The sequence below is a fragment of the Xiphias gladius genome, chromosome 15 (genome assembly GCF_016859285.1).
Source record: "Xiphias gladius isolate SHS-SW01 ecotype Sanya breed wild chromosome 15, ASM1685928v1, whole genome shotgun sequence".
NCBI classification, from domain to species: Eukaryota; Metazoa; Chordata; class Actinopteri; order Istiophoriformes; family Xiphiidae; genus Xiphias; species Xiphias gladius.
Genome location: NC_053414.1, coordinates 23,954,247 through 23,966,529, shown reverse-complemented (window position 1 = coordinate 23,966,529; position 12,283 = coordinate 23,954,247). Strand labels below are relative to the sequence as shown.

The 12,283-nt window shown below is 39.3% G+C and overlaps 1 protein-coding gene across 1 annotated transcript; it reads right to left on the bottom strand.

The window, feature by feature from the left end:
* Nucleotides 1-68: 68 nt before the first annotated feature.
* On the bottom strand, nt 69-12,190 carry LOC120800779 (homeodomain-interacting protein kinase 1-like). The gene is made up of 4 exons (XM_040147129.1): nt 12,174-12,190; nt 9,934-10,113; nt 478-1,156; nt 69-77 (listed from the first exon to the last, which is right to left on the bottom strand). Exons 1-4 carry the CDS (start codon nt 12,188-12,190, stop codon nt 69-71), a joined length of 885 nt encoding a protein of 294 aa, XP_040003063.1.
* Nucleotides 12,191-12,283: the final 93 nt, after the last annotated feature.

The window sequence follows — 12,283 nt, the reverse complement described above, 5'->3', positions numbered from 1 at the left end:
CTTCTCGCTGGACGTTACAAAGCGCTTGAATTTAATTGATGGTTCCTCGCGTCGGCAGCCTTTTATCGTCAAACAGGCTGATGACATGTGAGGGTTGGAGTCAGCATCACTAGGAAAGTGTTTCATGGTGATAAACCGGTGCCCCAGAGCTTCGCTGGGGGTGATTCTTTTTTCTGGATCTACATGCAGCATCTGTTTGAGGATGCTTAAAAAGGCTATGTTGTCCTCATTCTCAGTAGTACTCTTCACGTCTGGGCGAGTCTTCACTATGTCATTGAGACTGGTAAACGTGTCAAAAATTCCACGATACGGCCTAGTAAAGGAACGTGTTACAAGAAAGTATTCAGCCGCTGTATTCAGCCTCCATGAAGGACTAGGGGAGTCTTGGTCTTTCCTGAAAAAGTCTTCGGTATAAATTCCAGAATTCAGCAAGTGATCCTCAGGCTGACCCTGAAGCTGCACGATGACTCTCATTACCTCATATTCGCACTCTATTGGATACAGGTGCTGGCCGAGGTACATGAAGGCCAAAACGCAGCCAAGAGACCACATGTCTGCAGCCTCATTCAATGGAAGGCCCAGGATGACTTCAGGGGCCCTGTAGCCAAGGACCTGAATCTGCATGCCAAGCCACATTTTAGAGACAGGGACAGCCAAACCAAAATCAATCAGTTTCAGCTTGAAAGGCTGCAACTGATGATTAACCAACATTATGTTGTCCAGCTTGATGTCTGCATGCGCCAGACCTATGCCCTTGAGGGCGTTCAGAGCCACCAGCATCTGTTGTGTGATTACTCTGATCTCAGACAGATCCAGTGGCTTGAAGGACCTCTCCTTCATGAAATCATAGATACTTATATCCAGCATTTCAAATGCCAGACAAACATATCCTCTGTGTTTAAAATGCTCAAAGAACCTGACCAAGTTGTTCTTGTCTTGGTCAAGCTGCCTGAGTTTTTTAAGCATGGCCACCTCTGTTTCACCAGCCCAGGCCAAATCTTTCCTCACAATCTTCACAGCCATCCTTTCCTTGGTGTCTAATCGTATGCACTGGGCCACTTTCCCAAAAGTCCCCTGCCCCAGGAACTTCTCAATGAGGTACCCAGTTGTTTTACCAGACAGAACATCGTGCTCTTCTATCTCTAAATCTTTCCTTCTGTTGAAAAGTGTTGAGATTAGTCCCATTTCTAACAGTTAAATGTTACCAGTTAAATCGACTGCAATTCGAAATGACCTCTCCAACTATCATGTGTTACTGACCAGTAAAAAAGTAAGTGATGTCACAATTCTGACATCACTTCAGTTTTTTGCTTTGATCTGGAGATGATCTTGTGATGTAACTGATGATGTCACAGTTTATGTGACATCATCATCCTTTCTGATCTTGAAGTGCAATGTTTAGTGTTTAATTACCAAAATAAAACACCGCAACCAGTTTTAAAAATAATTATGAATTCAGGAAGTGACATGAGAAAAGCTTAAAATTTACATTTACATTTACAATGTTCAGCTTGAGTGTTTGGCTTTTAATTACCAAAATAAAAGATGATTTAATTTGTCTCTACAATTCACGTTTTTGTTTATGTGTGGCAATTAATCAGTTTATCTCTTGCTGTAATGCTTTATCAAACCTATTATCTTACTGTGAGACTAAAAGAAAGCAGCTTATGGTGCTTATTAAACTCAGGTGCTTGTACTAAACAGAGGTGTTATTCTGTAAAGAATGCACCCAAAGATATATGGTTGTCGATATGTGAAAAACAACCCCTTATATGGAAACGGCATGACAATTTGAAAAACCGTCCTTGGGTGCTGTGAAGTGTCTTGTCTTTTCTACCTCTTTTTTCTACAGATAAGTCGCTAAATAGGGAGAGTCAATCATGTCCAGAGTGAAATGTCCGTACGAGGGAGGCACATACCTGAATTAATCTGATGGTTCCTCCAGTCGGCAGCCTTTTATCGTCAAACAGGCTGATGACATGTGAGGGTTGGAGTCAGCATCACTAGGAAAGTGTTTCATGGTAATAAACCGGTGCCCCAGAGCTTCGCTGGGGGTGATTCTTTTTCCGGATCTATGTGCAGCATCCGTTTGAGGATGCTTAAAAGGCTACGTTGTCCTCATACTCAGTGGTACGCTTCACGTCTGGGCGAGTCTTCACTATGTCATTGAGACTGGTAAACATGTCAAACATGAGTTTTTTAAGTATGGCCACCTCTGTTTCACCAGCCCAGGCCACATCTTTCCTCACAATCTTCACTGCCATCCTTTCCTTGGTGTCTAATCTTATGCACGATGGGCCACTTTCCCAAAAGTCCCCTGCCCCAGTTGAACTAGTCTCAGTGATGGTACCCAGTTGATTGAAATGAATGAATATCTCTAACCCAAATAAACAAAACACAAGCAAATGGAGAAAAAAACGCCTATATCACCGATATAGCCCCTTTAAAAAATGAAATGCAAGCAATTAATACAAACTGGCTGACAGAACATTGTGCTCTTCTATCTGTAAATCTTTCCTTCTTTTGAAAAGTGTTGAGATTAGTCCCATTTCTAACAGTTAAATGTTACCAGTTAAATCGACTGCAATTCGAAATGACCTCTCCAACTATCATGTGTTACTGACCAGTAAAAAACTGAAGTGATGTGACAATCCTGACATCACTTCAGTTTTTTGCTTTGATCTGGAGATGATCTTGTGATGTTTGGCTTTTAATTACCAAAATAAATCACCGCACCCAGTTTTAAAAATAATTATGAATTCAGGAAGTGACATGAGAAAAGCTTGTAACTTACATTTACATTTACAATGCTCAGCTTCACTGTTTGGCTTTTAATTACTAAAATAAAAGGTTATTTAATTTGTTTTTACAATTCACGTTTTTTTTTATGTGAGGCAATTGATCAGTTTACCTGTTGTTGTAATGCTTTATCAAACCTATAGAGGGAACTGGAGCACCCAGAGTAAACGAACAAAGTAATTATTCATAAATAATTATGAATTCAGTAAGTGACATGAGAAAAGCTTAAAATTTACATTTACATTTACAATGTTCAGCTTCAGTGTTTGGCTTTTAATTACCAAAATATTTTAATTTTTAATAAAGGAATGTCAGGCATGTTCTGGTGCATAACATCATTGTTAAAATGAGTCATTTAGGATAATGAATAATAAAGGCAGAGGACTGGCAGGAAGAGACTTCCCTGAGGGAGGGATTTAGCCTACTAGCAAAAGCGATGTTTCAATTGATCTCTTATTTTTTCAGGGGAACCTGAAAACTGTTTTCAGTGCGTCAGTATTCAACATGCCAGTTTATTTACAGTAGAAACCATAGAGTAATTAATGAAAATGACAAGTTATTATTTTTAATTTACACATAAGCACTGAGTTTTCTGTGGTTTGCAACAGTTCAACAGTCTAGTGCTTGCTGCACTGATATTAAAAAGCGGACTTGCTGTGCATAACTGTGGCTTGTCAATGTGCAACATCACTCCAGTTAGAGACTGAACATGGAACAGATACCTGGGATAGGATACCTACTGACTGTTGTGGATTACAGAGCTGGTACAAATCACTCATTAATCTTTATCCATACTGGCTGGCATTTCCTGGGCTTGTAACAATCACTTCATCACTGACATTCAGAAACGTTCACTGTCCGGCATTTTTAACTTTTGCTTTGTGAGAGTTGCAGTCTGCTGTAGCAGATCCCCGTACCTTTGTAGTTTGTGCGCTATAACCAGCAGTCACTTCCAGCCAAAAAGTAGGCTGAAGTATCAAAAGACTTTGTCTTTTGGCTGGAAGAGTTTCAATTTCAGCCGACATTTTGGCTGGACTGCAACAGCGGTGTAAGCCCTATAAACGTGAATGTCTGTGACTGAGTATAGAACGAGTAAGTGATAAAGTTACACCCCTGGTCAGGTGAATGATGCGTGACTGAGTACTGAAGCTTCACCATTGGTCATACCATTGGTTTATCTTTATGAGAATTATGTATTCAGTGTTATTTTTTTTAGTTAGGTGTGATCTTGTACACATACATAACAATTCTTTTAGACTGTGCTGAGTCAGATAGACACACATTTGTTGTTATCCGTTGTTTATCCTTAGCCAGCAGTTTCAAATAGGATTCTATGTCACCTGCTCTGGCCCCAGGAATATATCTGACTCAAAAATAGAGCTGCCAATAACCAGAGATGGTTTCTCAGCAGGTGTGTCACTGAGTGGGGAGTATCTGCTGGAAGCATGAACTGGTTGGTAGTGAACCATGGGCTTCTGCTTAACGCTTCTTGTTATGGACAGACCTTGTGTTGAACATGAAAAACAGACATCAAAGAGGGATTATTTGATGATTTCACTTAGAATATTGATTTTGTAAAGATATATGATGCCAACACAAAAGAATCTTTGATATCTGTCAACTATAACTATAGACATCATAGGAGCTCCAGGAATGATGGTGGAGACAAGAATAGCTCTGTGTCCATTTGGAACCAGGCTGGACTGCATGTCGAAGCACCTGTCTTATGACATTACATAGACTATCATTTTGTTACTGGTGACTTACCCTAACCCTAACCACTACTTGCCTAACCGTAACCCTTACCCTAAAGCCCCCCAAAAAAGTTGTTAATGTCCATTGTCAAGGCATAGCAAGTTCATGTTTTACAGCAGAAAATATCCCAGCTGTCTGAAAGGAAATTTCAGCATAACGTAACAAGAAAAGCACATTATAGTGGTTGCTTTTGGCTTTCAGCCCGTTAAGAACACACCACCTCGATTATAATCAATGGATTTTCTTTGATGATGTCAGAACTCCGAAGTCATAATGAACTCTGGTCCACCATCAAAGGTGGTTTCCTTAGATGTCCCATTTTTTTCCTTTGCTGAACCAATTTTTTTAACCCTAACGCTAACCCTCGTCCTAACCCAAATTTTGAACCCTTGCCCTAGTCCTAACACTCATTTTAATATCGAATCCTCACCTTAAAAACTGTCATCAGATTGTATTTATTACTTTCCGTGTTTTATGTGCAGTGGAAAAAGACTAGAAACCCCAATCCCCTTAAACATAGTCCTAACCCTAGTCGTAACCCTCATTTTAAACCATAATGCTAACCCATGTCCTTACCCCAATTTTGAAATCTTACCGTAGTCCTAACCCTCATTTTAAACCCTAACCCTCACTTTAGACACTAACCCTAACCCTTACTTTAAAAACTGTTATTAGATTGTGTTTACTACTTTCCTTGTTTCTTGTCCAGTGGAAATCAGACTAGAAACTCCAATGCCCTTCTAGTGTAGCCCTAACCCTATTCCTAACCCTCATTTTAAATGCTAACCCATGTCCTAACCCTCATTTTAAATCCTAATCCTAACCCTAATTTTAAAAACTGTCATTAGATTATTTTTTACTAATTTCCTTGTTTCATGTCCTATTGAAAATAGACAAGAAACCCAAAGCACCAAGTATATGCCACTTGGCCCCCTCGAAAATGTGTACAAAACCAAATTTGGTGCCTATAGCTGCATGGGAAAATCATCAGAACCTCACTTCCAAGTTTACTTCCAGGTCCCAGCACCCATGTAGCAAATGTCAGCGACCCAACACATATGTGCGACAGCAAACCTTCCCGACAAACCTCTTCCACTGGGCCTTAGAATGGCCTAAAAAAAAAAGGTCACAATGTTGTTGTTTTTTTGCATCTTTTTTGCTATGCAATGGGCTAGAGATGTGCAACCACCTCTGGCTGAAAGCTGTCATCTCACCGATGGTGGGTGATTTTTGTTTTTTATTCCTCTGGTCCCACAGGAAGTATCCCAAAATCGATCCTAAATGTCAGGAGGGCGCCTGCATTAAACAGATTAAAATATGGAAGATAGATTGGAATTTGGAAGTTATTTGTGCCTTTGTAACTCCTCAACTACTCAAGGTAGGAGAACACCGAGGGTACCATCAAGGACTACAAGAGTTCGAATTGAACAGCATTTCAGCAAACTTTGGTACCAAAGATGGCAGTGCATGGAGTGGACATATGCGATAGATCTCTTTGAGAGCTTTCCGTAGATGTTTGTCCTGTATCTCTGAGTGCCTCCATTGCTGAGATATGACGCTTAACGAAGTAAAAATGTTCAAATTTTGCTGCCCCCTAGCTCTGCACAGGAATGAAATAGAGCTTTAGTTTGAAGATACACTTAATCAGTGTTTCCAACTATGAAAAAGTTACCTATTTGCCCATCCCCCACCCTTTCAACCTTTCAAGTGCGGCCAGCCAGAAGTGTGTTTTAGGCCTTGAAGCCAAAATTGATCATTTTGTCAAAAGTGAGTTATGCAGGCATGCACAACGTATGTCATTGAGCTTATTAAGGAGTACCTATGGTAAAATTTTGAAGACACCAACACTAACATTACTCAACTTACGACGCCATAAATCCCTGCCAAAATGCATTTCCAATTTTCAAAATGTAGGTCTGTTACCATTTTAATTTCTAAATGCCTATGTGCAAAATTCTCTTAAACAGTGCAACTAAGTCAGCTACTTTTCCTCAACAAATCAAGAGCTACAAATGTTATAAACTACATGGCTTTTGAGCAACATTTGGTCCAAACCTGATGGTACATGGACGAGGCTGATGTATGTGTTTGAGCATCTCGAGACCTTTCGGGCACACTTATTCCAATGTTTTTAGCCGCTTCCGTTGCTGCATTAGGTCCAGAAGGACACCGCTTGGTGGGGTCTGACTTATGAGATGGACCTCTTTAGGAGGTTTCCATGGGTGTTTGTCTTGTGTCTCTTTTCTCGCTGAGATATGATGCCAATCAAACCCTTCCAAATGTTCCTCTGTGGCGATTCCAGTTTTCTATATTTGTCTATTATTGTAAATTCTAAATGTGTGAGTGCACGTTTCTCTGCAAAGTTGCAAGTCAGTCAGCTGCTTTGAGGCGTCTGTGCTCAGCAAATCAAAAGCTACAAGAGGCTATGAATTGTATGGCATTTGTGCAAACTTTGATCCCAAAGGTGGCAGTGTATGCATGGCATCTTGAAACCTTTCTGAAACTCTCTCTCTTTTTGTTCCACAACCAATTGTAAAAAAGCTTCAAATTTGGCTATCCCTGATCTAGGAAGCCCTGGAGGGTCAAATTTAGCAAGAAAAGGTCCTAGACCTGACCATGTTTTTCTAGTATCTAGAGCAAAGAAATAGACGGTATGTCATGTTAGTGAGTGGGACAGAAAAGCCCAAGTAAAGAACAGTATTAGATTTTTCTCATTAACGTAGGTTAAAAAATGGAAAAAAATTTAAATTTGGAATTTGGAAACTTATTCATGTAACGTAGTATAAATATCAAACCAGACACATTAGAAATCCAATGTAAAACGTCAAAGACAGACATCAAAGAAGATTCCTTTTATGGAAGAGAATTAGGTATAGAGAATTTTTTTTGGATACTTTTTAACAAGGCAATTGAACTTTTTTATGGAAAAACCATGGACAAATTAATATTAATTAAATAATCTTATTCAGATAAATTCTAACCCAACCCATATGTAATGAAGTCACCTGCGCAGCAAATGGTAGTTGTTGTATGAAATACTTTCTGTGCATCTCCTTTTGTCTTAGGGCTATTTCTCAGACACAGTGACGTACTATGGATACTACTATAACTCTAGACTGTATAGGAGCTGCAGGGATGATGGTGGACGGTAGAAGATCTCTGTTTCTAACAGAAGCAGGCTGGACTGCATGTTGAAGCACCTGTCTTACAACATGCTGTGTGCTTACTTCTTCACCATAGGAGTGGCCTTCATCAAACATATCTTCCTTTTTTACAGATACAGAATGTTTTTTTGAAAGAAGCTGAAAATGTAGCTGTGAACACAAACTACACTAACATAACAGGTTGTAAATTAAAACTACCTACTATATGGGGTTTTTTGAGATCATATTGGGTATTCTGATGGTATTGGAATTTCAAAGGGGACAAGTAAAAGGTCTGGAGTTGATTCCAAGTGTTGCATTTCATAGCTGTTCATGGAAACTCTCAATATGTGTTCCAAGGAGGTGTTGATGCAAGTGAAGGCGGCCATCATTAGGCTGAAAAAATACAGGTAATACTCAAGAACAGAGAGGCCAGATTAGACTTTTCCAGTAAATATCTTAAACAAAGCTGGCCTAGTTCTGGAACCAGATTCTTTGGACAGATGAAGCCAAGATTAACTTGTACCAGAATGATGGGAAGAGAAGAATATAGAGAGGTAAAGGAACGGTTTATGATCCGAAGCATATCAAATCATCTGTCAAACATGGTTGAGGCAGTGTTATGGAATGGGCATGTATGGTTGCCAATGGAAATGGCTCACTTGTGTTTATTGATGATGTGACTGCTGATAGAAGTAGCAGGATGAATTCTGAAGTGTACAGGGCTAAACTATCTGCTCAGATTCAGCCAAATGCTGCAAAACTGATAGGGTGGTGCTTCACAGCACAAATTAATAATGACCCAAAGTGTACTGCGAAAGCAACCCAAGAGCTTCTCAAGGCAAAGAAATGGAATATTCTTCAGTGGCCAAGTCAGTCACCTGACCTCAAACCAACTGAGCATACTATACACTTACTATAATTAGTACCATATTGAATAAATTACTAGAGCAAAATAATCTCCTCTTACTGCAAACTGTTGTACAAAAAACACTGAGGGTGAGATTTAATAACATAAAAGTGCAGGGCAAATATACACATCAGGATTATTTTTATTCAAGGTCAGTTTAGTTTCCTCTGTGGATAATTCAGAGTAAAAAGAAATTGTTGCTAAAAGGAGATCTAGCTGTTCCTTATTTAAATGTAATTTATCAACTTAACCATTTAAACCTCAAAATACATCCAGTAGAAACTCAAAATCTTTGTCAGAGGGCTAAATCCTAATGATCATAATTTAAAAAAAGCTTTGATATCTGACTTTGAGATTGAAATACCAGTGTAACAGAAGAATATTTAATAATTCGAAACAACCCTACTAAGTTTTGTCTCCCCATGGAGGAGATAAAAGTGCAGGATGCTGAAAGGGCTATGCTGTCTCCAGGGGAGAGCGTCGGATCCAGCTCCAGCCATGTCAACGCACAAATTTGTGAGATGATTCTAAATAAAATAATTTAACAAGCCTGATTTACACATCGATAACTGTTGTGACTTGTTTTAATTCATAATTTTGTTATTTTAAACAGTGATATAAACTGGCTTTAATGCAGTGTATCATTGGATCCATGTGGTAATAGTTGTGTGAACAATGAGATGAATGGTGTTACACTGTACAATACATAGTTAGGTAGTTATAAAACATTATGTTATTATTTTGTAAGTTGTAGTTTTTCTTACTGAGGGGAAAGGAATGAAAGATTAAAAAACAAAAGGAAAAGCAATCCTCTTCCTTTAATAAAGAAATTGTGATTTTATGTAAAAAAAATTTCAATCCTGAATCCTTTTTCCTCCTCCAGGGGGAGATAGGTGCCTTAATTCCATACTTCCAAATAACTGTTAAGCCAGCATTGTCTTGGCAGACTGTTTCTGCAGTTAGTTTTCCCTATTGTTTTCCTCGTATAGAAAATGATGAAATACATGTACTGATGTTCACTAATTACACCTTGGAATGCTACTGGCAATAAAAATCGAAATGTTTCTCAGTGATTTAAAACTTTAATGCTGTCTCACCCTCCAAAATATGTTTGAATGCTTTTCAGCTGCAAACAGTTCCAACAATTCTTCTGTGCATTGCATTGGGGGACAATCTACATCAACAGTGCTCTCACGAATCAAGTGTTTGGATCTTGCTGTCATCTGAAAACAAAATAACATTTATTACTTCAGCTGTGTGTGGTAGAATTAACAACAATGCGGAAACCATCAACATTTCAGGCTTATGTGGAGGTGCATTTCATACCTGATGTGGCGACATCCATATACTGTCTGGATCTCTTCCGGGGCGTTGGCGTCCTCAGTAGTGCCAGGAGGTGCAGCAGGGTCAGAATCCAGCATTAGAGTTTCACAGCTCAGTGTGTCAGTGAGGCACTCCACTGTGGTGTTTCTGCCCTGAGTGTCCTGGGCCTGGCCTTCCTGGGAGCTGAACACACACACAACACAGGCACAGGCACAGGCAGTAGATCATAGCATGGAGTATATTCAGGAGAATCATGTACATCTCTCACAGAGGAATATCACTAGCATCTTTAATAGATGCTAATGATGCTTGCTTAAGGGTAATTTTTGATTTAATGGAGGTCAAGTGTTGTTGCCAGTTGTGGAGATTTCTTGTTCTGGACAAGAGTTCTGGAGTATTTGAAATGACAGAAAGACTGCCATCCATAGGCCCAGCTGCTGGGTAAAAAAAAAAAAAAAAGACAATTCCATATTTTACATTCATCATGGTTACTGTCATCTGTGTGCCTACATGTCTGGCTGCACAATATAAATTAAAATGGCCGCAAACTCTCTCATAAGGTCAAAGCAAAATTAAATGAATCAAGGAAATCCAATCAAGTCAATACACACAGACACACTCATACACCTCCCTTCTCTTTAATGTTCTGTCCAAAAAAAATCAAGTGCGGTCTGATCACAGATCCAAACAGCTGCAGTCTCAACCTCCATATATAGTAACTCAGCTTGTGTGGACACTTGAAATGCAACATTACCATGTGGTGTTGATTTTAATGGAGGAAGGGAATGAATGGGCGGCAGTGAATGATTGTGAGAACAGTTGTGAGAGTGAGTGGAGAATATTTTCTATTGCAAAAGTATGAGAGACCTTGTGGACCTGCAGTGCAGAGTGATGGAAAAAAACAGTCTGAAGAACAGGTTCAGGGGGACTCATAACCTCTGCCTGAACCTCTAAGAATGAAACATCTGAATAATATAATTGTACTATAATAGTTAATCTTGCATAGCTGTCGGCAACTATCAATCTCTTTTAGTCAAAAATGACCACTTGGTTAGCTTCACAGATCCATTGCAGAACAATAAATTGATGCTTTCTCTGCCCTCTCACAGTGTTTTCGAAAGACAGTATCATACAAATTTAATAATACTTTTATTAGCAGCTAATTCCACAAGGGTCAAAGTTCGACCACACACACTTGCAAACATGCACACAAGCAAACAGTCTTTATCCTATTTTATTTAGCAGGTCTGCGTGTGCCGATAAGTACAATCAGGCCCAATTTTCTCCTGATTCCACTTATCATGCACTCAAGCATGAGAGAATATTCCTGATCTTGGCCCGGGTCTGTTGCCCCCCTTGGAACTGTTGTTCCTGGCCCGCAGCGAGGCAGTCGTGCAATTTAAAGAAGTATTTAGAATGATAAATTAAGCTTTGTCTGATCAAGATGCTGCTGCAACATGAGAACAATTAGTTTGCAGGAGAAACAAACTCACTCACTCTCATGTACACGTACACACGATATTTATTAATTCAACGCAATTTCTATACTACATCTTTTCTGAGTTGTGCCCTGATTAAGGAGGAATGTGTGTGTCTTTTAGTAAAATTCAGGACTTCATTGAAAATAACTCAGGACTTTAGCTAGAAGAGAGAGGCAGTTTATGTACAGTATGTGTTTAGAAGGTTGGTAGCACAGAAGTTAAGCAGCTTATGTGTTTCCAGGCATTTATATTTTTATTGGTCATGATTCGTTTTGTCAGGACACAAACAAAAAAGAACAAATGAGTATGAATATCACAATAAAAGGGGGACTTACAGATCTGTACTCTGGAAATAGATCTAATGGGTAACAGAGTTTGGATATTTCCTAATCCAGTACTATTGTTTGATTCCTGACTCAGATCATGATTTCAGCTGTTGGATCATCCCTGCTTCAGCTGAGCGCCGTGATGTATATTAATTTTGTAACATAAATCTCAGCAAATACATCTTCTCCCTGAGAAGGACATACACATACTGATAAAAACTTACCATTAAACAGATTGCACTTAACGTGCTACCTGCTGTTGGTTGGAAACACACACACGCACACACGCACACACACACACACGCACACACACACACACACGCACGCACGCACACACACACACAGACAGTGAATCTCTCTGATTCCATTACCTTCAAAAATGAAAACAACAGTTAAAAATAATATTTCATTCCATCCTGTTTTTTTGTCCCCTCACCAAGACAAACCTCCCATGGTGCAGCTGCCAACATTAACATGAAAAAACAAACACACTGATCTGGATCCTATTCAACAGAGACAGAGAGGGCTGACCAAGCAAAACAAGGA